General features: G+C 42.3%; 1 protein-coding gene across 1 annotated transcript in view; it reads right to left on the bottom strand.

Moving 5' to 3' along the window:
* Window positions 1-24751, bottom strand: part of LOC102219201 (potassium voltage-gated channel subfamily KQT member 1) — a 205124-nt gene that overhangs the window by 77819 nt on the left and 102554 nt on the right. Inside the window, exons 16-17 of the mRNA XM_023343519.1 lie at window positions 2810-2885; window positions 810-904 (exon numbers count right to left, since the gene is read on the bottom strand). Of these exons, the coding sequence (XP_023199287.1) occupies window positions 810-904; window positions 2810-2885 (171 nt within the window). The remainder of the gene's footprint in view (window positions 1-809; window positions 905-2809; window positions 2886-24751) is intronic.

Genomic DNA, 24751 nt, shown 5'->3' with positions numbered 1-24751 from the left:
TTCATTAATTCAGCCATGGTTAAAGACAACATAAGAAATAACATTGCCATAATTATTGACCTCAAACCACACTGAGCATTTTTTTGATTGTTGACTTTAGTATGCAACTTTTATTTTAAAAACTATTTGGTTTTTTTTTGTGCTCTTTTTACATATTTGTTCAAATTTCGCAGTGTGGTGTCAGTACAGTATGAGACATTTCATCCATGAAAATATGGAGCTTCTCCATCTCCTCCCAGTGCTCCCAGCGCTATCTGCAGAAATACACCACTCAGTCAGAAACAACCAATCAGAGTCAGGAGGAGGGTCTTAGGCCAGTCAATCATGCTTGAATACACGCTTTCCAAAATTTCTCTAGAAAAATAATGATTGACGATTTTGATGATTGCATTTAACAAAATGTAATGTTTACTGCTTGTTTCATAATTGCAACACACTTTGACCTGCCTTGTTGATGAAATGTGCTTTAAAAATAAACTTGACTAAGTTCCTGTAGCAGCCATTTTATTCATGTGTCGTTTTTTTTATTTTTTTTTTACATTTTCATCATGAGTGCCAACATTGTGATGCTTGCTGTAAAGAAATTTTACATTTTTCTTCCCAAACAGGAGAACTTTACTGTTCCCATTGAATATATTTGCGAGAGCGACAGCAAGCTGTACTCACAACATATATTTTGTCATCGTTTACATGACTTTAAACATTTCTTTTTACTATAAAATATCGAGGAAACATGCTAAAAAAATCCATGCAAAGATCTATAGGGTATCAGAATAAGAAACAGGACAAAACAAAGTCGAGGCGTCCACCTTCTCTGCAGCTCCTTGATGCGAACCATCATGTTGAGGTGACCCTGGGAATACTGCTCGATCACGTCTCGCACATCATAGGGCTTCCGAGCTTGCTGCGGATCGGCACGCACGCACGCACGCACAAGAAAAACACACGCGCACACACACGGTGGGACACAAAGCCATTGTCAATCACAACCTCTTGTTGCTCGGTCCCCTGAAAACATCCCCCAACCCCCGTGGGTGCAAAGAGTTCATTGTGAGCTCAATGTGTGTTTTGTGTGTGCGCGAACATGCATGCGTGTGCACATATATGCTTTCAAGTGCGTGCGTGGGCGTGTGTGTGTGCGCACAGAGAGGCGCATGGTCATGTAGAGAGCAATCGTGTTAAGGTCCTTTCACAGCTTTGTGTGGTGTGACGTTGACACAGGGGGTATCAGAATGAACTCAGTGAACCCTTTAGGGTATCCCTGCTAGACACACTATAGTCTGTACAGCTGAGATCACTTAGCCCGTAATTGGAAACATGCAGAACACCTGAAAAAAACACGGCCATAGAAACTGTGATAGGGAACTTTTACTAACTTTTACTACAGATAAATATGTTTAATAGCACATGTTGCTGCAGGGTTTTCTTAAAGATTTGAAATAGATAACAATGCACTGCTGTAGTTTTATAGGTTCATATGATGAATGCATTATGACCATAAACACAGACAGGCTACTCTTTCACTAATTAGAACTTTATGCTGAATTACTGAACCCTACAAGAGACAACACAGAAAAAAAGACACTTCTACAATATCTCTGGAAAAGTTTACAAGATCCAAGTTTAGCAAGTTCCAGTGAAATTTGTGCAAGTTAATTTTGTGAGATCAACTAAAAGTTTTTGCAAGATTCTAAGTTTCTCCGGCGAATTCAGGCAACGGTTTTACAAAACTCCAAGTTACTTCAGCAAGTTCCAGCAAAGACTTTGTGAGAGCCTACAAACGTTTAGCAAGATTCCAGGTTTCTTCAGCAAATTCAAGGAAGGATATTTGTAAGATCCCAAGTTGTTTTTGTGAGATCCTGCTAAGGTTTTTGCAAGAGCCCAAGTCACTTTAGGAAGTTCCAGTGAATGTTTTCTGGGAACCCAACTTGTTTTTGTGAGATCCTGTATAAGTTGTGCTAAAGGCCAAGATGCTCTTGCAAGATCTTATGAAGGGTTTGCTAGACCAGTGATGGTTCTGGAGAGTCTGAGTTACTTTTACAAGATAGAGCACAAATTTAGCAAAACCTCAAGTTACTTTTGAACCCCCCCAACCCAAATTTTCTGCAAAGGTTTTTCAGAAACAATTTGCAAGACCCCTTAGTGAATTCTGCAAAGGTTTAGGAAAACCCTGAGTGACTTTTGTGAAATTCAGGAAAAGCTTTACGATGTCACACAAATGTTTTTGCCTTTTTTTCTTTCTTTTTTTTGCAAGAGTATCTAGCTGGAGACCATTTGAAAACCCTACACTGTAAATACTGTAAGTACCTCCTCTACCGTTAGTTGAAATGTTAGAGAATATTCTGTAGTTTCCCGTTATTATCTTAACTCCATTGCTGTGAAAATAACAAAAATTTAAACTAACATATTAGAAATTGGAGAGGATTTAAGTAATTTATAAGTGAGCTACTGATTTACACATGATGATTTTATGTAATACAGTTAATTAGATATTTATATCATATTGAGACTTTTGTGCATGTTTCTTTTATTTGGACATCAGAAAAGTGGCATCATTGAATAGTTTTCATAAAGTGACGATAACATTTTTCAGAAGAAGATTCTCTGTTCTTGCAAGAAGAAAACTTTTACTGGATCTTGTTTTTTATTATTATTTCTCAAATGTCTCTAGTGGGGCTCAGTATTTGGACACAAACACACTCCTCTTCCTCTTCATGCATAATCCACTGCTTCCACTCAGAATCTGACCTTCTCATCTGCCATTCCTCTGACTCCATTTCCCCCTCTCAGGATTTCTTTTTCATATTACCTGAAATTTCCTCCTGGCCACGAAGTACTGCATTCTGCGCAGGACTTTCACAGCAGACCTCTGGGCATGGGATAACCTGGGATGAAAAATGAGACGGAATAAGGTTACAGAACAAGAGACCGTCGCTCAGGAAGAGCTCAGGTGTGAAATTAAGATGAAAAGCAAATGCACACTTGGGTTCGACTTGAGTATATCTTGCTGCGATTTAAGCGTCTGCAGGTATTTCATGAACTGTGCAACGGCGAGACGCATTAAATGTGGGTCTGACGCGTGACAAAGCAACATGAGGATAAAAGTACTGTGCGCACTGCAGCTAACGCCTCCTCATCCCGCTCATTGAACCTGACCTGTAGGTCACGGCATTAAATCTGCAACCTTATGCAGAGTGAAAGAGAAGCAAAACAGATTCCATCTGCACCGCAAAAGTTCCAAAAAACATAAGTCCCTCAGGTCAGAGCCGCACATCTGTGTCAACACGAAAGACAGCCCAATGCTGGGGTTCTGTGGAGCACTGAAGTTAAAACTAGTGGATGTAAACAACACACACACACACACACACGCCGTCATACTTGCATGCCACGATGGCTTCCTTGCATGCAATTCAGTTTGTTTTTTTAACAGAGGACCGTTTGGCTTACTTGTACAGTATGTGCAATAAGCCGCATGCTGAACAGAAGGGAAAAAGTAAAATGTGATGTAAAAGACTGAACAACACATCAGGCGTTACGAAAGCTGCACAGAGCTGCATAACTGGATGAATTCCAGTTTGATTTGCCCGGAAACTCAAATGTAAAATCTCTTTCAGATCAGTCAGAACCAATGAGCAGTGACTATGCATCCGGTCATTATGCAAACTGATAACAATGCTCCTCAGTGTTGGCACAATTACCGAGTGAAGATTTCAAAGCTAGCGAGTTAAGACAATATGAATATTGTGACAGTAAAGAAGCAGCGTTGCCAATTTTGAGATGACGTTGCTACAGTTAGTGGCAACAAAATCATCCCACCATCACTCCTTGGTCAAAAATGCGCAACTATTTTGCTGCTGGTGTGAAAGACATTCGGAGACGCAGGTGTGAAAGTCTTGTCACTAACAAATTTCACTGGATGATGAATTTTCCAAGAAATCACTGCGTTAATACCGTCATTTTGTGACCGTTTTCAAGTAACATAGTGGCGTAATAACTCAAGTTCCATCTAAAAAACTAAGTAAGAGTTCATTCTGACCAGAACACTCCACACTGGAACTGGAAATAATTTTGAGGTTTTAAACTGTGTCATGGAACATGCTAGAGTTACAGAAAAATATACAAACTCTAGCATATACACACAGAGAGTGCTGTTTCAGTAATGCTAAACATGCTAAACGCTAACATAAGATACTAAAGTCCTTTTCTCACAGCTAAAGCACTGAGAATGAAAAATGGCACGTTAAATATATATATGCAAGTATATATTAATACACCTAATAAATGAGTGGGTAAGTGTGTTTGAGGTGCTCGTAGGTTTTCCTCGTGTCTGCAGGTGGAGTGACGTTCCGCTCCATTGAAAAGCACCTCCAGCTGTAAATGAATAACCTCATTCTTGTGTTATAGCCTGTGCTTTGTATACACGTGCGTCTCCACGCTGTCGTGCACGCCTCTCACGCAACGCGCCGGTCGCAGCAGACACATACACAAACACGCGCGCGCGCGCACGCACATGCACGCCAAGCTGACACAGGGAAGCACATGGCTTCCACCCTCCTCCCCAAATAAGGTCTTCTGTGGAGTCAACAAGTCGCTTTGAGGTCTTAATTAGGGCAAAGGGGACGACAAAAAGACTCGAGAAACAATATGTTGACCGCGGACCATAAAACGCAAACATCAAAGAGCGATGGGTCGCACGGGTTTTTCTTTTTTTGAGGAAAATACACTCAAACAATACCAAACATAAAGAGGCGGAGGCCCTAATTTGGAAAAAATAAAGAAAGAAAAAAAAAAGACGCTGACCACCCCCTCCTCGCTCTTTTCTGTGTCGACAGTGAGAGATATGTGTGTTGTCTTTCTTGCGTTCTGTGTGACTTGGACATTCTGGTGTTATTGGTGGGGGAGCGGAGGGGCAGGAGGAGGGGGGGAAAGAAAACATGTGTAGGAAACAAAAAACATGTGGGCCTCGGATGCTTGTACAACTCCCTCCTCGCCCTCCTCCCACTTCCTGCAAATCAAACAAATGCACACACATGTTTGGAGGACAAGTGTGATAAAACGAGAACGCTGAGCGGGTCTGGTCTACCGCGCCGACTCCAGCGCACATTTGGCGCGCAGAGAAACCAAACAAGTCCCTTGTCTCTGTGCCGCAACAACTGCTGACTAGGCGTCTTTAGCCATCGCCCCGAGCCTCCGTGTTTGTTCGTTCGCGTTGCAGAAGGTTCGATCCGCAGACATGGGTTGGGGATTCCTCTCGAGCCGGCGGAGCTCAGACTTTCCCCCCTACATTGACTCCAATATACCTCCCACTGTTCTGGTTCAGGGTAGCGTTCTGTATTTTAATGCACAGGATTAAACGACCGTCCTCAGCTCCCGTCTCTGGAGACACACTATTTTTCATCTGGTCCAACGTGGAAGTCATCTCTAAGCTAGGTAGCTGCTACCGCTCTTAATTATCCCCAAAAAACTGTGACTGATTTACCCCCATGGCTTCTTCTTGACCCCCTCCTCCTCCCGTTTTTAATATGTTTTCTCCTTTTTCATTTTCAGATGGTCACTTTGGAGATCTCCGAGTTGTCAGTGGCAACTCTCTCCATTCCCTCACCCCCTCCAAAAGCCCCGGGCTCTCTTTTTGGCAGTGGACCGTCAAATATCCTGTGCTTCCATGGTGCACAGCAATAACCTTAGAAACAAGCAGCCTCAGACATCAGTGTGCAACGGTCAGGGCCCCAGAAAGACTGCCGAAGTGTGTTTGTCTCTGCGCCGATGTGTCTGTGACAGATGAGCCTGATAGCTGGTGCTTTGGTCTGTCAGAGAGACGTGCTTTTTCTCTCTGTTCTTCACAAAATTAGGCAGCTTTCCATCATATCTTTGGGAGATAAGAACTGTTTGCTTTAAGTGAAGAAATGCCAGAGGGTGACGTGGCAAGCACAAAAGCTGGAGACATATCCTAACAGATTAATGGCAACGTGGATCTGAAATAAGTAAGACAGATGATATTATAGCCTGAAGGTGAAAAATAACAATAAAGTGGGAAAAAAAATCCAGCTTTGCACATCTAGAGACTTTGTTCTGTTTTATTTTGTGACCGTTTTTTTTTTTTGGAAAATAGCTCACGTTTGGTCAGATTTGATGGAGAGAATTTGCATATAGCGTTTCAAGTTAAGCCAAAATTCTTAACTGGACTTGGGTGTGTACTGTACTTTGACTGGTCCACTTAAATATGATTTGATCTCAGGCTGGTGGAGTAAGAGTAACAGATGGAAGCACTCCTTTGTACCCACAGCAATTGGATTTCCATGTTTGTGAGTTTTAAAATTCCACCTTATATATTTATGAATTGCTGCTCGTGTGCTTTGTGTGTTTGTAACGTTGTCTGTGAGTTTTTTTGTATGTTCGAAATGCCTGGATGCAAAACCGATTCCCTCCCTGAAAGTGAATAAAGATACTGAAAGATGCTGGACTAACAATATCAATACCTGTCGTGATAGATTCATGATCAAGATCAATAGAAAATACTCTAAATGTGTGAGTAGTGGGGTCCTTTGTACTTGATAAAACGCTACACAATTGCAAGCCAATTACCATAACTCATTCACTCTTTTTGGTTACCTAGCAACAATCTATTGTGTAACATGCGCAGCAGCAGTTTCATGTTGTAGCGGACGATTTTAATATGACAAACGGTAAAATAAAAGTTACAGATATACAATGTTTTTACAGGTCGTTTCCTCTGCTCTTTTATGATCTCATTTGGATTGTAAAAAACTAAACAAAACAAAACAACAACAACAAAAACTTCCATACAGGGTGATGCTGCTGTTTAACAAAAGGCTTTCATTCAGTATCCACTATTCAGCCATGAATAGTCTGATCGGGACATACGTGGAGCATTAGGAGTCACCAAGCCACATCAAAGTCCAGCGCCCCCGTTTGATGTACGCGACCGCAAGCACACAAAAGACGAGAAATATTGTACGCTCAGTATTAAGTGTGCGGCATTGTACTCTCAAACCTGCAAAAGAGCGAAGTTGCAAAAGAATGACGGCAAATAAAATGGAATCTTATAAAACATCAACATCCAACAACAAAGAAAAAAGAAATAAAATCAGTACAAATCCTGTTGTTTTAATGAGACAGAAAATCAGAGGAGATCAAAACTCCGTCCTAACACGCAGACTAAACACTGCAGGGAGGTGCACAACTAACAAAAAGAGCTAATTACTGCTGAATTCCTCCCGACTCTGTGCTCCACATTGCGTGAAGACGAGAGTGATGATGAGAGATCCAGATGTAGAACTCCGACATCTCATGTTTCAACTCATGTTTTACTAGAAGTACCTGATTTAGTCAGAATAAAAGTGACGCTAAAATAAGGAGAAATGTATGCTGTTGAGGGATTTGCTTGCATTAAAACAGTAAAAGATCAGTGTGTGACAATGGTTTCCATGGAGATGGAACTAGTAAAATATGAGGTTTAGTGTTACAGAGCGGAGAAGGAGACAGAGCTTAAAGAGAAGGGCGTGGAGTTAAGTTATCCTCTAAGTGGGACCTAATTAGAGAGATGGAGCGCTGGATAATTTGGTGGTTATTACCCCCATGTTAGGCTTTCTGGTCTAAATGTCATGCCTAGTCTGTGCCAGTAACTTCTTTTTTTTTACTACTTGGTGATAATCTCATGTGTTATCCCCCCATTAATTTGGCTCCTTTTTATTCAGGTTGCTAAGTTGGTGGTCTGGCGCTGACTTCAGTCCTGATGCAAGGACTTAAGATGCAGCTAGCCATTAGACCACATCCAGGATTTAAAACCAGTCAGACCCATCAACTGCAAATGCACTCCCACACCTGTCTCTTATTACAGATTAGAGATAATTAAGGCTCTGGAAGTACTTCATCTGGACTGAAAAGTAGAAAAAAATTACTTCTGCAAACTGAGGTGGAATACTGAAGTTAATTACAGCAACAACTAGAACATGTCTCTTTAACTTAATCTGTCTCATTATTCAGATGGACTACGTTGACATTTGGGCATTTAAGTAGTATTGAGGAGAAATGTAACAGTTGCAAACTGGGAAAAAAAAAAAAAAAAGACTGACATTTTACATTTTAGGATGCCAGTCATCTGATTCCAGATGTAAAAAAAACAACAACAAATGGTTGCCACGGTTATGCATCGCAAAAACTATCCTAAAGTAGAAAAACAGTAAGCATCTGCAGAGCATCCAAAACAGCAGGGGATAATTGTCCAAAAACAAAACAAAGTCAATCAAAAAAAGACAAAAACTGCCACACACAGACAGACGTAACTGTAGAACCAATAGATATATACAGTATATATATATTACCTTTTATACTGTAATCATTTCTTCATAGTTTCCCTCTTTGCATTTCACATTATGAAGATCAATTTGCTTAATGGAAACACTGCAATTAAAAACAACAACAACAACTTTACTGTTAAGTTTTGTAAGCTAGAATGAGGCGGTTTTTTGGCTGTACTGAAATTGGTTTAATTTGCACAGCATTATTTTTTTTTTGCATCACGAGTCACAAGACCAACAACGGGATGTTTCCACTGGTGCACACCGCGGAGAAGACGACAGGAAGCGGTTGGAGGATCATGCCGCGGCATGTTTTTAAATGACTTATCACGCAAGCAAACTAAATAAATAAGGAACGCATAATTGCGTTATTATTAATGGAAACATCGCTACTGAGACATGAGCGGAATATCGACAAAGTTTACATTACATTCGCAATGGAGACCCAGCTGTTGTCACACAGGTTTCCAACGAGTTCGGCCAATCCACATTCGGCTCAAAAGTGTTACGATATGAGCGAACATGTGGCTGAATCTTTATTAGATTTGGAGGGAAACCGGCTTCCAGACCTGGAGGAGGGGGTAAGGTGGCAAGGAAGGATTTATGATTCATGGCCTAATAGGATTTGTTGCTATTTAGCTGGATTAGACGTGTTAGAGAAAGAATCTATTTATTGCCGCCTATCAGGGGGTCCCCCACGCCTCGGTGGGGCGGGGGAAGTCTTCGGAGGTTAGAAAAAGCGAGGTGAGGTCAGGTGGTTTGCAAGGACCCTTGTTCTCTTCTCCCCTCCCTCCTTTCATCCGAGTGTTTTCGAGGATAACCCCTGGCATTAATGCCTCGGGAGCACCAAAGCCCCCCCACCCCCCACCTCCATTTTCAGTTCCACTACAACCACCGCGTTTGGATTAAACGGGTTTTCTTTCACAGTGTTCTGGTAATCCAAGCACATGAGCCCAGCGGTTGGTCATGCCAACACACATGACTGTTCATGAGCGGTTTTGTGCGCGTCTGCATGTCAAGGCACAATTAGCACCACCTTAAGACTTCTTGGAGCAAGGGCCAGCGAGAGGCTCTGCTTGCCTTAATCCTGCCAGTGGGAAGACTGGAAAGAAGAAGAGGAAGGAGAAAACAGAGAAAGAAAGGAAGACATGAAGGGTGACCTTAAGCAAACGGGCTTCCCCTTCATAAGCCAATGGCTTTAGATTATAAAACTGAGCTCCTTGACAAAAGGGCATTATTCTCTCATTCATGTGTGGCATATGGGGCTACAGTGGGGAGGGACTGGCGCTAAAAACTGACGTTTAACTGGGTTTGTCTACTGCAGTTTGTCTTTTGAAGACGGGGGAACGTATAAAGGAAGAGGAAAAAATAGTAAAATGAACAATATAATCAGTCAAGCAGAGTTTGAGTGAGTGGGGTCCGGAGGAGAAGTGACAGAGTTACGGGTTCGAGGGACGCAAATGTTTGCTCTGTTTTTGATAAGAGTCGTCCTGAAAAGCAGATGTGTTTGTGTACTGGAGTCAGACTCGGATAGGAGAAACATCCAAACGTGGGACACGTGGTGTGGTGCATTTTGTTTCCAACGACAATAATATTCTATTCTATTACCTAAAACATAAGTAATGGTTCGACATGTATTCAGAGTCAGATGTTCAACAGATGTGGGCTACTGGGATACAAATTATGCAAAACAAATATATTTGGTACAACATGTGTTTATAATGTCAACTTTATTCTCTTTTGTCATAAGTCTGCATAAAAAGAATAATAAAATACACCAAAACAATATCTCTATGTTGTACTGAATGGCATGTGTGAGAGAAAGAGTTGGGGTGGTGGAGAGATTATAAATAGTAAGCAGATTTATGGTCACATAAGAGGCTGTGAATAACTGGGCAAAGTAGCTTTAATATCCTCTTGTTCAACGCTTCACTGTGAGGGTCTGGGCTCTCTGCTTCTGAGAAACGATTGGTTCCTGGAGTCGTGGACTCTGCCAAGTTTTTCAATTTTACCCAATCGCTAACATTTGGCAATGTGCTAACTGGACACTATGAAGCTTACCAGAAATTGCCAGCGCCGTCAACACCCATCTTCCACTGCAAAGAGAGAAGTGCCGAGCCAAACGATGTGGCCGTCAATATTCATTCAATATTTGGAGGTGTGTCCAACACGGACTAAACGGCTTCGTTCACTTCCTCCGCTGCCATTGCTACAACTATAGGCAGGCTACATTTCTAAAAACAGCACAGAAAATTGACGTCGTTGTTCACAACTTCTCCTTCTGTTCACTGACAGTCCTGGAACAAATTCTGCTGGAGGAATCCAAGCGAATGGGAAAAATTCCAGATGGCGCACTGAAGAGAGATGAGAATCAAGCGGCATTGCGTAGCTGACCGAGAAGCAGTGAAGCGAAGAGACACGGAAGGTCAAAAAAAAAAAAAAGTCCAAAGGAGGCTTCATAGCTAAATTTCAGAATAGATTATTTCTTATTGATTTTCCCGTTAAATCTCTTGACTTATTTACTTTTACATTTTTTTTGTTTTAACATTTGAAGATGCCCAAAAACATGTTTTAGGATTAACGTATATATTTTAGGATCGCCACAAACAAGATCTTACTAATGTAAGTTTGAGCACTTACATGAATTCTTCTGTGCATTTAGCAGCAAACAGATCCGTGTTCATACCTTCACGTTTAGAGCAACACGCAGCTTCACTCCTCAAAAGTTCTACTTGTGAACAAATTACGACGAGTCTTTTTCACCACTGCCAGGTAGTTCCTGCGAACCGCCAGCTGAGGACTGTAAGGAAGCCATTTAACTTGCAAGATCCCATTTGATTTTTTTTTTCATTACGTTAACTTTTTCTTAAACACTAAAAGACCACTCCGGATTTCGACAATATCAGTAAAGTGACCGGTTTATCAGTTCTTATGTTTGCCCACAGAAAGAACAGCCAGACTGTTTTTTGCTGACTCCAGGCTAAGATCATATTTGTTTTGACAGTGTAAACAGTCCAAGTCATTGGAGGCTGGAGAGGAGATCAGCGTGCTCAGGGTCGTCTCCGTCTGGTCAGGCCGACCTTCTTCATGTGAGTGTGGAAGTGTGCTGGGGGGGGTCGGCTACATTATAAGACCTTGTCACGGCTTTAAGATCTTCTGAAAATGAAATGCGCTCGGTTTAGCGCCCCTCATCTAGCACTGCGATATCTAAGTGCTATTGGGCAGCTGTGTCAACATTTGAAGTCTGTTTGAGGCCTGAAGGCAAGGCTGTTATCTAAAACCCGGTGTGACTGTAAAAGGCAAATATATCCACTTGTCGCATTAAAAGCGACCGTGGCTGCAGAAGGAAGTGCATCTGTCAAAAACGCCACAGTTGATTCTGGCGCGCTTCTCGTCGATTGACTTTTCTTTTTTGTTTTTTTTTCTGAGGTTGAGTTCCAAAAAGACGTGACGTTCACTTACGCTGGGAGGGTAAAAACCATGACCAGAAAATGTGAGGGAAAAAAGCTGGGCAGCAACCTGGCTGCACAACTTTAAAGCAACACGAACTCAAGTTTCCACTTCTGAAGCTCAACAAAGTCAACGTTTTAAACCGAGACAGTATCCAAAAGGTGAATCAGAAGACAAACAGTAAGAACAAGAGGCGATAAAAATATTGTTTTTACATATATAGCAAAAAGAAAATAAAAATATACACAAGAAGTCGTCACTACAAAAGAGTGACTGATATTGATTCATATATTGCAATATTATCATTCCTGTGACAAATTATGGCCCAGCAAACAGTTGCTGGCCTCCTAACATGGCCTCGGCCCGATGACAAAAGTCTAGCTCCGCCACTGCTCGTGACGTCACGAAACTTAAAAAAATATCAGAGGATATCAAATCTTTTGGAAAACACTGTAAAAAAAAAAAAGCTACAGCTTTCTTTCTTACCTTGAAGTTGCAATATTAAAACAACACCAGGGTCATTTATGACGCGAAAGGTCAAACATTGCAAACGATGCAACATTGTGAAATTGTAAACAAAATTGTAAAGAAATTGTGCAACCTGTTAGCCAGACCAACAATTACGACAAAAAACGACCTGGCAGCACAACTCCACACCGGCAGACACGCAATGAAGGCGAGATGGCTCGTTGCCCGGAACATTAAATAACAGGCTGCAGCTCAGAGACGTTTCTTCCTTCGTCACGTGCCTAAGCAGACTTCACATCAGCTAATTATCCGTCAACGCGCCGCAACGCAACAGCCACGTTCATGTCAAAACTGAAGGAAAAAAAAAAAAAAACTTTATCAAGAAAAAAACAACAACAACTTCCTGGCCAAATAACAGAGGAAGGAGTATACGGGAGGGGGGATTTATCCTGCTTTCAAAGAGCTCGGTTATGAGAGCCGTTATCTGAGGAGGGGGCGCTGGGAGGAACAAGGGTGCAAAAACCATAATTGGAGGCTCGGCCAATTTTTCAGGGCAAATTATCAACGCATGGGTTAGATTGCTGGAACCGAGTCGTGGGATCTCTGACGAGCCAGCGCGGTGCGCTAATAGAAATCACTTAGTTCACTGAAAACGGCGTAATGGACGGAGCCCAGCAGCTGCAGCAGCAGCAGCTTAAACCCGCTGACTCAGCGCGGAGGCAGGTAGCGCGGACGGAGCGCGCCGCCATCTGCACGTGAAAGCGTTTGCATGTGCGTGGCTTTCGCTGGAGTCTGCACAACACCAGCCCGGAGAAATGTGGAGGGTTATTAATCTCAGAGGGAGTGTGTGAGACTCTGACATCTCAGTTTGGGGCCGCCTCTCTCTGCCTAATACCCCCCCCCCCCCCCCCCCCCCCCCCCAACTCTTCAGAGGCAATCTTGTCACTGCGCTCCAAAAAAAAAAAAAGAAAAAAGAAGGCTGAACATACAGTATATCACTCGTGTGACTCTAACTTTAGAAACAAAATCATTTCAGGATTTTATTTGTTTCCATACAATGCTGCGCTGAGACGCCACTTCAAAGCCAGCGGCTGCGGAGGAAATTGGAATAATTACAAAGCTGTTTGTTGCCATTGTCATTTGTGCAGCGCAGCAAGAATCTGCTGTTTACATTGTGCCAGCATGCGGCTGCCCGCAACTACAGAGCTGAAACCAGGAGGGAGCTATATCAGGGATCCGAGACTCCGAAATGAAATGTTTTCTGATGGATGACCGCCATAAACAGAAGACAGTCCGGCATAAATCAACGGCACAGAAACATGACTTCAACAAAAGAAAAATCATTTCAGCACAAGAGGTTTAATTAGAGATTTTATTACCGAAAAAAAAAACCATTAAGGTAATTAGAACGCACCAGCCCACTTGCTATAAAAGAGCCGAGAGATGATTTCAGTTTTGGATTTTTTTTAAGGTCCCAGTCATTATGAACTATCACAACCCATTTGTGTCTTTTCACACAAATGGGTTGTGTGTGGGTGTTAACTGGGTCTCAAACAGGTATTAGGAAATCAGTCTAAGTTGCGCAACACGTCTTCAACCCATATGGTTCCCACTTGTCATCAATAGTTGGTTTGGATCAAACTTAAATATGCAGTTACCACAGGGCCATAATCCACAAACAATCCAACGTGGGGTCCGTTTTTTCAGCATCTGGTCATCTCCTTAAAACATTAGGAGACGTTTTCCCATTTTCCAAATGGTAAAAGGCAAAGCAAAAGGAATACTGGACCTTTCCTCTTTAAGAAACTCGTTTGGATTAACCAAAGTCGTTCCATTAAAGGCATTTCTCTTCAGCTCACCGCGCAGCTTTTCCATATGCTTCAGGTCCACAGACTGAAATAATCATTGAAGAATCGTGCTAAATTTCCCAGTGATGAAATTATTATCTATTTTCAGCTTCCTGGTAGATTCTGCTTTAATAGCTCCTGGAATTTTAAAGGCTGAATGGCGGCATGTGCTTCAACACGCCCCCCATGACCTTTGGATGAGAAACAGGCCTACAGCATCGCAGATTCTCCACAGTCAACAGTTGGGGTCTTATCTACACAGTGTGGTTCCGGCCAAATGCTCTAGGACTCATCTGACCAATGCAACGCTTAGTTAACCTTACATGTTTACATTTGTGATGGTAGGACAGGAAGCACATTTGATATGCCTCCCAAACTGGCTGTCATATAGATGACGTCTTTGGTTGTTTTCGCACCTGATCGTCCGGTAGACTCGGTTCGGTTGGGGTCCCAAAATTGCAACATTTGTTCCATTTTCAGCTGCTGCAGTTTACTTTCACACTGCACTGTGTCAAAGGTTTTTCAGCTTGAAAAACCTGTTTGCTCCCTCGCCTGTGACGGCGCTGCAGCAAGGACCGCTGAAGGAAATGACACGAAAACCTCTGGAGAAGACACGAGCGCGACTTCCCCGTGAAATGTAAACAAACAAACAAGATTTTTCATTTGTCATTGGCAAAAGACCACAAGCTGCTTCTCCCGCAAGTGCTAGACTCGTGGGTTTGTTTTGGTTGCATTTACCCAGAATGCCCTGTGCCACGGTCCGCTCCCTGCTTTTGGTCCACTTGGCATTCACGTATCTATTCAAATTGCGCCAGAGTTCACTTCAACCTAACGGGGACCAGAGTTTGCTTCTTTTTTTTTTGGTCCCAATCAGAGTTTGATTGGGCGTTCACACCTCCTGAAACGGGCCGAGCTTTGTAGACAAAACGGACAAGAATCGAGTCCCCAGAAAACTGGAAGCCGTTAAATCTACAAAGGGTGAGCCAGCACTGTGGTTAACCCTACGGAGAAAGAGTGGGATGTTGCTGACGACGTGTGTACAGGGAGATCACTGAACATGTGCACCAGTAAAGTCTTTGGATCTCTGAGAAGGAGGGAGGAAGTCATGGAGTAACAATTAAGTTAAATAAAAGATAAAATATGAATTCATCCTCAGGTTTTTGACATATCTTTACCACAGTAGTGGATTCCTGGAGTACAAAAGAAAGAAAATCTGATGCTTGAGAGAAATCTCTTTGACCAGCACAGGTTTGGAAATGTTATTTTGAACGCGACGCCCAAGTCCTCATTTGGATTTCAGCTGCTCATCAATCGGAACTCAGGGTCATTTTTGTTGTACTTTGCTGTCATGTCTTGAAAGGGGAAGGATGGTTTAGATTGCTAGTTTAGCCAGAAGTAAAAAGAAAAAAGAAAAGCAGCTGCTTTTGAGGAAAGCTGATGTGCGATGTGCGCACAGGGGGGAAAAAAGCCTACAGCTCTCACCACATAATTACTTTGAAATTCAATAGCCCAATTACATCTGGTTTGATGTTTCCACAAACATGAAAAGTACTTTCATTCTGATTGTTTTAGTCGCTACGCCACAGTCTCAGTTTCACTGTGACCATTCAGCGTAACTCAGAAATCAAACTTGAAATCAAAATATGTATTCATTAAGCGAGTAATGAATTCAAAGCTCAGTTAAAAGTAGAGATGGATGAACGGTGGAGCTGGCCAGACTCCAGTCCAGGGAGGGTGGAAATACCACTGGGAAAATCCTTTCTACGCAGGAGGCGAAGCAAGATAGAGCTGTGAAGAGTTGTGGAAAATTTGCTTCATGATCAACTAAACAATGTGGGGTGCAAACCGACTTTTCACAGCTATCATACTTACTCACTTTAAAGGTTTTGAATGCTTGAACTGACAGATGACGGAGTGGCGGGGGAGGGGGGGGGAGCAAGGAGCAGCAAATTGACGAAAAAAAAGAATGAAAGAAAAGTTTCATAAACAAAAGTGAAGTCAGTTACAGAAGGTAGAGGAGGGGAAAAAAAAGAGTCAGAGTGCAAAGGAGAGAGCGGGAAGAACCGATTTTCAGTATTTGAGTAGGTGGAGTAGAAAGGCAGAGAGAGAGAAAAGAAACAAGGAGAGAGAGACAGAAAAAGAAAGAGAGAGAGAGAAGGAGAGTGTCAAGGCTAAGGGTGATTAAGCCCGGGGTCTCCTCTCTGCCGAGACACGTGCGCAGACTTAATCAAGTTGACGCCAGCCAGCCACATTTCCACATTATTCCCTGGGCGCCTGCCTGACAGGTCCGAGCGAGGGAAAGGGGAAGAGGAGCTGAAGGAGTTGGCCTGCCCCGCACACCCCAACCCGTTCTTCCTCCTCCTCCTCTCCCTCTTCCTCCTCCTCCACGTCTCTCTTCAACCCCGGACGTCAAAGCAATGCCAGAACACATGTGAGCAGTCACTGGGGGGAGTGGATGTGTGTCAGTGAGGTAGAGAAAAGCAAACTAACTTCACTGAATGAAGTGAAGAGGCCATAAAGAATGAAACATCGAACAAACTCTCAGTGAAAAGCTGACTGAAAGAGCCTCTGTGTAAAATGTAAGATTATAAATAGGCTCTGAATCAGATTTCGCCCGCTGACCAATGGAGTCTGCAGTGGTCATGCAGAGAGTGCTGTTAATCAATCTGAAAGCTGCGGCTTTGTAGTGAATGTGAATATGTTGTAATTTCAGTCTGGCTCTGACTCGCATGCAAGCAAACACTCATTCTGAAATTACAACGCTAGCATCTCCCTCTCAACCACACTTTCGTTTCCATCAGGTCACTTCTGTATTATCGTCTTTGTGTCCTGATTCTGAGCAAATATTCAAACACTTGGTTTTTCCTGTATTTACTTCCGTCTTCCCCTGCAACAATTCAAGCTAATCTGAACACAAAAAAGGCCTTAATGCTCTGGGTGTGACGACTTCCTCGTTTCTATTGAGCTACTAAGCTAAGCTATTGACGTGAGGACAGGAGGTGAAGTATTTTATTTTATTTTGAAGTAACACGTGAAGTAGTTCCTCAGCTGCGTTATTGTGAGGATGGAAAAAGAGAAAATGACAGAAAACAATAAGAACAATTTGCTAGCGCTGTGAAATTACTATGGCTGGCTAACTGTTAGCTGCTAATGAAGCTAAAGTTGCGTCCGTTTTGTAGCTTCCTGTGGTGAGTCAAATTCCACCGTTTTCTGAAAATCTGGACTAGATTTGATTATTTCTACTTCAAAAAATATGTAAACAAATATATACATCAACAAGGCTAATCAAATATGAAATAGATTATTATACGCTCTTTAAATGCCCAATGTTCTCAGACTATATGGAGGCTATAGTAACACATTAAAGCTACTGTCTCTCTTCTTGCTCTGGACTGCCAGTCAGCTGGCTGAAAGAAGGTTTCTGTACTTATACATGCAGCAAAGACAAACATGGCTGTTTTGAAAACAACAAAAACGGTGTGAAAACTTAATATTGCGCTATTTCAGGGTGGCATGTTTTCTAAGCAGCCAGCCATTAACTGGTCCAGAGCAGACAGCCTGGCTAACCGGCTGGCTAACGTCAGAAATCATCTGCAGTGGGGGAAAAACAAACAAAAAAACAGATATTAGCGTCGGGTCACGAAGGCATCGGGGATCAGAAAGCGAATCCACACACACAGCTATGAACTTGGGACGAGGGGAGCTTCCAGCTTTTCTACGCCTGGAGCCGGGTCCTCCAGCAGTAAGCCAGCAGCATGGGGCAGTGCCAGCCTGTCAATATAATAACAGGTTGACACCGACTCAGGAAACAACGGCTGATTTCGACACGTCGCGCATCACTTAGCGACGCCTCTGACATGCCGTCGAAACATGTCTGGTACGTCTTGGCCTGCCACTCACAGCCCAACGAAAGAACCTGAAGATTTTTATTGAATACAGACACATTGAACTTCACTGAGACTTATTGTACTTGTTATGTGAATGAGTATAAACAGCAAAAAGCTCCAATATTCCCTGCAATGGGCTCTTAGAACTACAACCAAACGTAGAGATTGTTTGTTTTTGTTTAAGTCTAAATATCACTGGGATAACGTGACTAATTCTGAGTACTGGCAAGATCCAATATAAGGAACGTAGCAAGAAGAATCCAATTTACAGTTGACCAAATAAAAAAAACCTGCATGAGGACAGCCACAATATCACACTTTATATTTTATACTTATATTTATATTTTATATTGTATTTTATTTTATTCTGGAGTAACCTCATAACATTGGAACCTCAAAACACTGTCCTGAGCCGTATGCAACAAAATTTCGTTCTGTATACACCCCGTGCATGCAAAATGACAATAAAGTCAGTCTAAGTCTAAGTCTAATATCGGAAATAATGTGGGTGGGTTCAAAAATGAAGTAATACAACTGAATATGGCAGGGTTAGTACCCTGTAGTATAGCTCACTTTTAATGAGCGAATGGAGCAAAGACGTGACAGTAATGGTAAAACTTCTCATTCTGCTGCCTTGCCTCCTTTTAAGTCTTCCTCTAAGGAGGTAAGAGACTTTGTTTGCTATTTTCACCTGAATCCGGAAGCTAACTCAGAACTGCCCTCTAGAGGCCACAACGACTAACAACCAAGCCGTCTTAATTAACACACCGAAAACATTAGACCTGCTTCACTTAATGTGAAAAAATGGACAGAGCTATTTCATCAGCTATTATTGTTGTCTAATTATTACTTTACTTAGTTTGCTTCAGGGATAATCAATAACATATTTTTCAATTGAATTTGAAGTGAAATAAACAATGAGGGATTAAATGACAAAGAATGAATACAAAGGATGCACTGGGATCAGTAAAGCTAGCTGAGCATGGACAACACAGTAAAGGTGACGTCTAAGAATGAACTGAAATGCAAAATAAAAGATCAGAATAATCATAAGTTCTAAGAATCAGCATGTACTGTAGTAGGTTCCACTATTTCAGAAAAAGTTCCAATTTTCACTCACAGGTATTGTATTACGAGACTCTCATGGCGGCCCATGCCGCCAACAGGAAACAAACGAGGATTTCATGCACACAAAAAAGCCTTTTGTGTATTTTTCTTAAGATGGGAGGGAGGCTGTGCTTCTTGCTGCGCTGTGCAGCACAGATTAGTGTCATTTCACAATAACGAGGCCTGCTTGCAGCATTTCCAGTAATGGCTCAGCCTCTAATCACTCAGGGCACAAAATCCCTGATAGGGATGGAAACAAAGAGTCATTTGGATCCCGCTGTGCTGCTTCTGAACTACTACCAAGGTGTAACTTCGACACATCAGTGAAACAATGCTCAGCCTGTGCCATTTTAATCTGCCCTGAAATTATGCACAGGTGGTTTGACGATAAGGTTAGGAGGAGCGGCTATGCGGCGAGCTGGAGGATGGAGGTGTCCTGACGCAAAATCGAGCGCTAAACCATGATTGCGTGAGCACAGGCGCTCCGGCGAGGCCCTTCAGCGACTTGTGAGTGAGGGCTAAATAAGTGAGAGGAGATGGCAATGAACTGGGGGCCTCAAAAGGCCAATCAATCACTCGAGCCTCCTGTAATGACCAGTCACCTACAGGTGTGCTGATCCCTGCGCAGAATTTTGCACCAACACACACACACACACACAAAAAAAAAACTGTCTGCACTACTCATAATTCAGCTGTGAGGAAAAGCAGACGCTAGATGCGTTTCTATTACAAGTGTAATGGAAACGCAAATCTTTGTCGATATTCTGTCAACGTTGAGAAAACAATCGCAGTTATAGTCGTGCCGTTAAATAACAAATGGAATTAAAATCACACGTGAACACGTTTGTTCACGCGATGAGTCATTAAAAATCACGGCAGCGACGGATGTGACCAGTTACATGAAATATTTGTAGATCAGTCGTGGCGCTATTCAGGCGTTGGAACGTCAAGCCCCCTATATTTGGAAGCAGCTCCGCATGTGGCGTTTTGGGGAAATCGCAGTCGGCCATTTTACAGAAGAGCTATGGATTCAACACGATTGAATAACCTTTCCCAAACAAAAACAGACCATCATTCTCATCTCGTGTCATCTTCTTTGATTTTTTTTTTCCCACCAGCAGTAACATCCTTTAGTTGATCGTGTGACTCGTGCGACGTGAACAAAGTGTTCCCATTGCAGTTTTGTGACATACATCTAATTGGGTATGGTTCTTTGCCGTTTAGCCGTTGGTTTTTGTGTTTTTTATGATTATTTTTAAAAATTGCTGTGTTTTGATTGAGAGAATTTATTTTTCGTAATTTCAATTTGTGCAATTTTATGCTTAATGGAAACACAGCTACAGTGCAGCCCGACATGCAGAGCCATTCAAAGTGTAACTTTTCCGCATTTTGTTATGATGCAACCATAAGTGTCTTATTTTATTGAGACTTTTCAACCAAAAACATTAAGTATGGTGTGCATTCTCTATTGTGAATTGTGGGGTTTGGGGTCAATGTCTTGACAGGTTTCCTTCAATGCTTACCCTGTATTTGGATGCACTCATCTTCACCAACTTGATTGTTTTTACGCCCCCCGCGGTGAAACATGATGATGTGCACTGTTACTTTTCCGGCACTAAAGACGTTTTGCACAAAAGCGGCCAGAAGCTTCAACTTCTGCTTATTGTATTAGTATTTTATGGCTGGTAATGTGTTCTGAAACCATTTTCTGTCTGTATTTTATGTTTTTGTGTCTTTATAAAGGCATTTGTGATGTTTTAAATGTTTTTATGTATTCTGTACAGCACTTTGGTCCCTTTGGTAATTTAAAGCGCTTCATAAATAAAGCTGGATTGGATCGAAAGCCAAAAGTTCATATTTGACGAGAGCGCCTACTTCCACGTGTTCTTCATAATGCTAATGGTTCTCTAATGTCGTCCAACAAACCTCTGAGGCCTTCACAGAACAGCTGTATTTATGCTGGTTCTACTACACATAAGTGGACTCTTAATTCTTAATCTTGCACTAGATTTTATTTAAGTCTCTAAAGAGCATTGGAATTTGTAAAAAAATAAAATGGTGAAAACCGTTTTTTCCCCCCTTCAGCTTCATAAATATGCTTCACTCTGTGTTGGTCTATCAAGTAAAATCCTCGTCAGATTCAAATACATACGAATGATTTTCGCAATGAAATGTAAACTCACCAACTGTAAGTTGGTCTTCTCTTCTTATTGAACAAGAATCTGGCATGAATACGTCCCAGCCCGGTCCAGAATATCCCAAGAACCTGCGCGACATGCCTGAGCCAAATAAAACGTGCTTTTCCCACATTAGCGAACAACTTCCTGTACCGCTGACTGCATATGTTTCACTTGTTGAGGGCTCACAGGAAACGGTAACCACATCTGCCCTTTACAGCTGACTCCTTCACTTAACATTTCAATTTGGAATAATCTGCTGCTTGAATTATGTTACCAAGGCTCCCCTTCCTTCATGGCAAAGGAGAACTTAAGCATACCTTCCCTACAGATTAAAACCAGGCTTCCCTTCCTGACTCTCTTTTTCCATTTCCACAGGACTGATGAAACCTCGCCATTTCATTTCCTAGAGACGTGCCAGGGAAAGTGCCGTGGCGATGCCCAAAGCCCAGTTTCTTTCTTGCGTTTTTATGGGCTTAATTAACAGACCCTAATTGCTTCTGAAAAGAAATAAATACGGTGACCAGCAGAGCACATCCTACAGTTAACGGATTATTTCCTCTATGGGAACAATAACAGAATGTTCTAGTTTTGTCCTCTGGGGCCCTGTTAACCACCCTCAGCCTAAATATTCGTTACAGAGTGGTTACAAATCTCTCCAGTCTTCCGAAGACATGTTTTTGGACAAATGACACCACAAACAGAGATGTAATATTTTCCCATGTCAAAGAAGTCACCCATAAAATTTGCAAGAAAGAAAAGAAGAAGGAAAACAAAACATTACTGAAATGTGCACCTCTCCATATCTTTGATGTGTTCGGTTCTCAAACACAATCTCAACTGGCACAGTTTCTATTCTGCATGAAACGAGAGAGGCCTCTAGCCAAAACAAAGGCAGCCGATTCAAAAGAACATGTTTCTCTCCCCCCCCCCCCCGCCCTGGTCTTTCTAGTACAATGACGACAGGAAATGAGTCTCGACATCAAAGTCTGAGAAGGAAGTGACTCTCTTCCCGTCCTTTCTGTGGAGCTGTCCACTGCACCTGCCACTCGGTGGGAGCACTCACACGTACATGTAAAACCCCACTGCCGGGCTGTGTTTTCTTTTTTCCCCAGTTTTCATTTACACCCTATGACACCACCCTGTCGTGCGATGACAGGTCAAGGGACATCTAGAGGTTTCCCAAAGCGCCGTTTCATACCACAGGAGAGTTTGCGTTTTCAAGAGGGCGGGGTTTTTCTTTTTGTCCTGTGGAGGAATGCAAATATTTAGCTTGCCTGGTATTAAGTGAAAATTACACAGTACAAAAGGAATACCTGTGTTGCTACCCAGGTGACCGCCAGCCTGGCTCCATCCAGTAAGATGTAAATATAGTAATTACCCGCAGGTTTCATGGACACAAAGGCGAGCCACTAAAGGAAGCTTATTGGTCGTTACCGGACAATGATTCCTGACAAAACGAGAAGTACCGACTTGGCAGGACCAGAGGGGAATGACAAGGCAGCTATGATGTTGCTCTGTGATACAGAGAAGGAGATTCGTTTGAGAGGGAGACACATCAGCCAATAGGACAGCATTATACCTTTAGGAAAGAGATGCACCAAAAATAGGCCAACTACCATAATCCGATGACATTTGGTTTAATCCATGAGTATTTCGGCTGCCCACTGCCTTACGCGCACTTCCACTCAAATCTCATCTTTCTCCCATTGAGCTGAATTCCTCCGTTAGAATTTCTACCGGGCCAATCAGCAAACAGGAGTAGATGTGAACAATGACTCCGATTTTCTGCGCTGATTTAGAATCGTAGTCTGCCTGTAGTTTTAATGGAGGAAACGGAGGAAGTGAACAAAGCTGTTCAGTCTGTGCTGGCCACACTTCCAAATGTTGAATTAACATCGACACACACACAGAAGGAGAGCCAGAAGATTGAGTCTTACTATTGGTTGCCAAGCACTACCAGGTCACACCAATAACAACACCGTTCAGAGTGAAAAGTGTTACTGAGTGAAGAAAAATCACCAGTCCTTTTCTGCCATTCAGCAATTAGAAAATACGATATTTTTGGTGAACGTACCACTAACAGGTGCAAACAGATTAGTCTCTTGGTCTGGATTGTGTTACTGAAGGTAGAGACACATCGGCGGTTCAGTCGGCCGTGAGAGAGAGCAACCATTTCAGCAGATAACAGAAAGGCTGAGCAGAGCGCTGCTGCTGACATTTTGACTTTTATTTGTTGAAAAAGCTCGATTTGGACAGTTCGGCACGCCCGGACTCTCAAGGTCCAGGTAGTGATCTACGTCCCCCAAAATATGAGACTGCTGATTTATTAATGCTAGCAATGCTAATCATTAACGTGAGAGTTGAAAAAGACATCTTGTGTCTGTAATAGGTTGTCAGTAGGTTGCCGGTTTTACAGCCTCTCCTCTTTCACACAAAGTGCGCCGTCACTTCTGCTCCTGACCAAAGCGGTGAGGCTAGAATAATTTTTTTTCTCCTTAGTATAATTGTATGTTCTTACGCTGTAGTTCAAACTTGTGCAAGTAAAAGCAAAAACTAGGAATAAGAGATCAGTCTCAGCTCAAGTGTCAGGTTTATTTTTTGGGATTAAATTGATGGAAAGGGCTAAATGTCGTCATATTTACATAAACAGAGCAACCCCTTGTGTTTTATTTTATTTTTTTAAAACATGTGCACATATTTACTGGTACACTGCTACTACGCCGAGTCTGAGGCGGTGTGCGCCGACTCACATCAGAGGTGTGACTGAAAAAAAAAAAAGAACCAAATGAGAGTGTGTTAAAGTCTAAGTGACACAGAAAAATAAAGGTGATGTAATAAAGGCAAGTCAAATAGAAAGAATTGAAAGACATGAAAAGAAAATGGGAAGGAGAGATAAAACAGTGCCCTCTACAGGTCAAACACGGTAAACTGCATTGGCTCAGACAAGCATCTGTTCCCAATGACAGACAAGCGTTACTATACCAAGAGTTATGTAAGCTGGTGCATTACATCTTTCGGTTCCGATTTTGCAGTTGCTGGAGAGATATTAGGTGCGTCAAAAGTTAATTTAAATCAGGGGAAGCACAAAGGGCAAATACATTTCACATGAATTCGAGAAAATACTTGCTTTTCCAAGCCGTTCAGCCGTTCCAGCCGTTGTGTGATTATTAGAGAACTGTAAGTCACCCTGCGTCCACATGTGCTCCCTTCTCTTCTGAACGTTTGTGTGTTTATCTGAATGTCTCGGTGTTTGGAGTCAGCATGTGTGTCAAGTCGGAGTGCGTGTGTGAATGTTTGGATGGATTTTCCATAGTCTTTTCTCCCCCCCTCAAATTTCATAGCCATGTGTGAGGAGTTTTTTTCCTTTGTATACTGATCATAACAACCCCCCACCGTCCCTCAGAAAAAGTCTGTGCGGCCAAGCAACACCTGCTGCACCGCAGGTACACCTGCAATAAAACCATAGAGGGAACCGTTTTCGCACCAGAACAAAA

The sequence above is a fragment of the Xiphophorus maculatus genome, chromosome 2, assembly GCF_002775205.1.
Source record: "Xiphophorus maculatus strain JP 163 A chromosome 2, X_maculatus-5.0-male, whole genome shotgun sequence".
NCBI lineage: Eukaryota > Metazoa > Chordata > Actinopteri > Cyprinodontiformes > Poeciliidae > Xiphophorus > Xiphophorus maculatus.
Note: the sequence above shows the minus strand (reverse complement) of the source record. Positions and strands in the feature narration are given on the sequence as shown.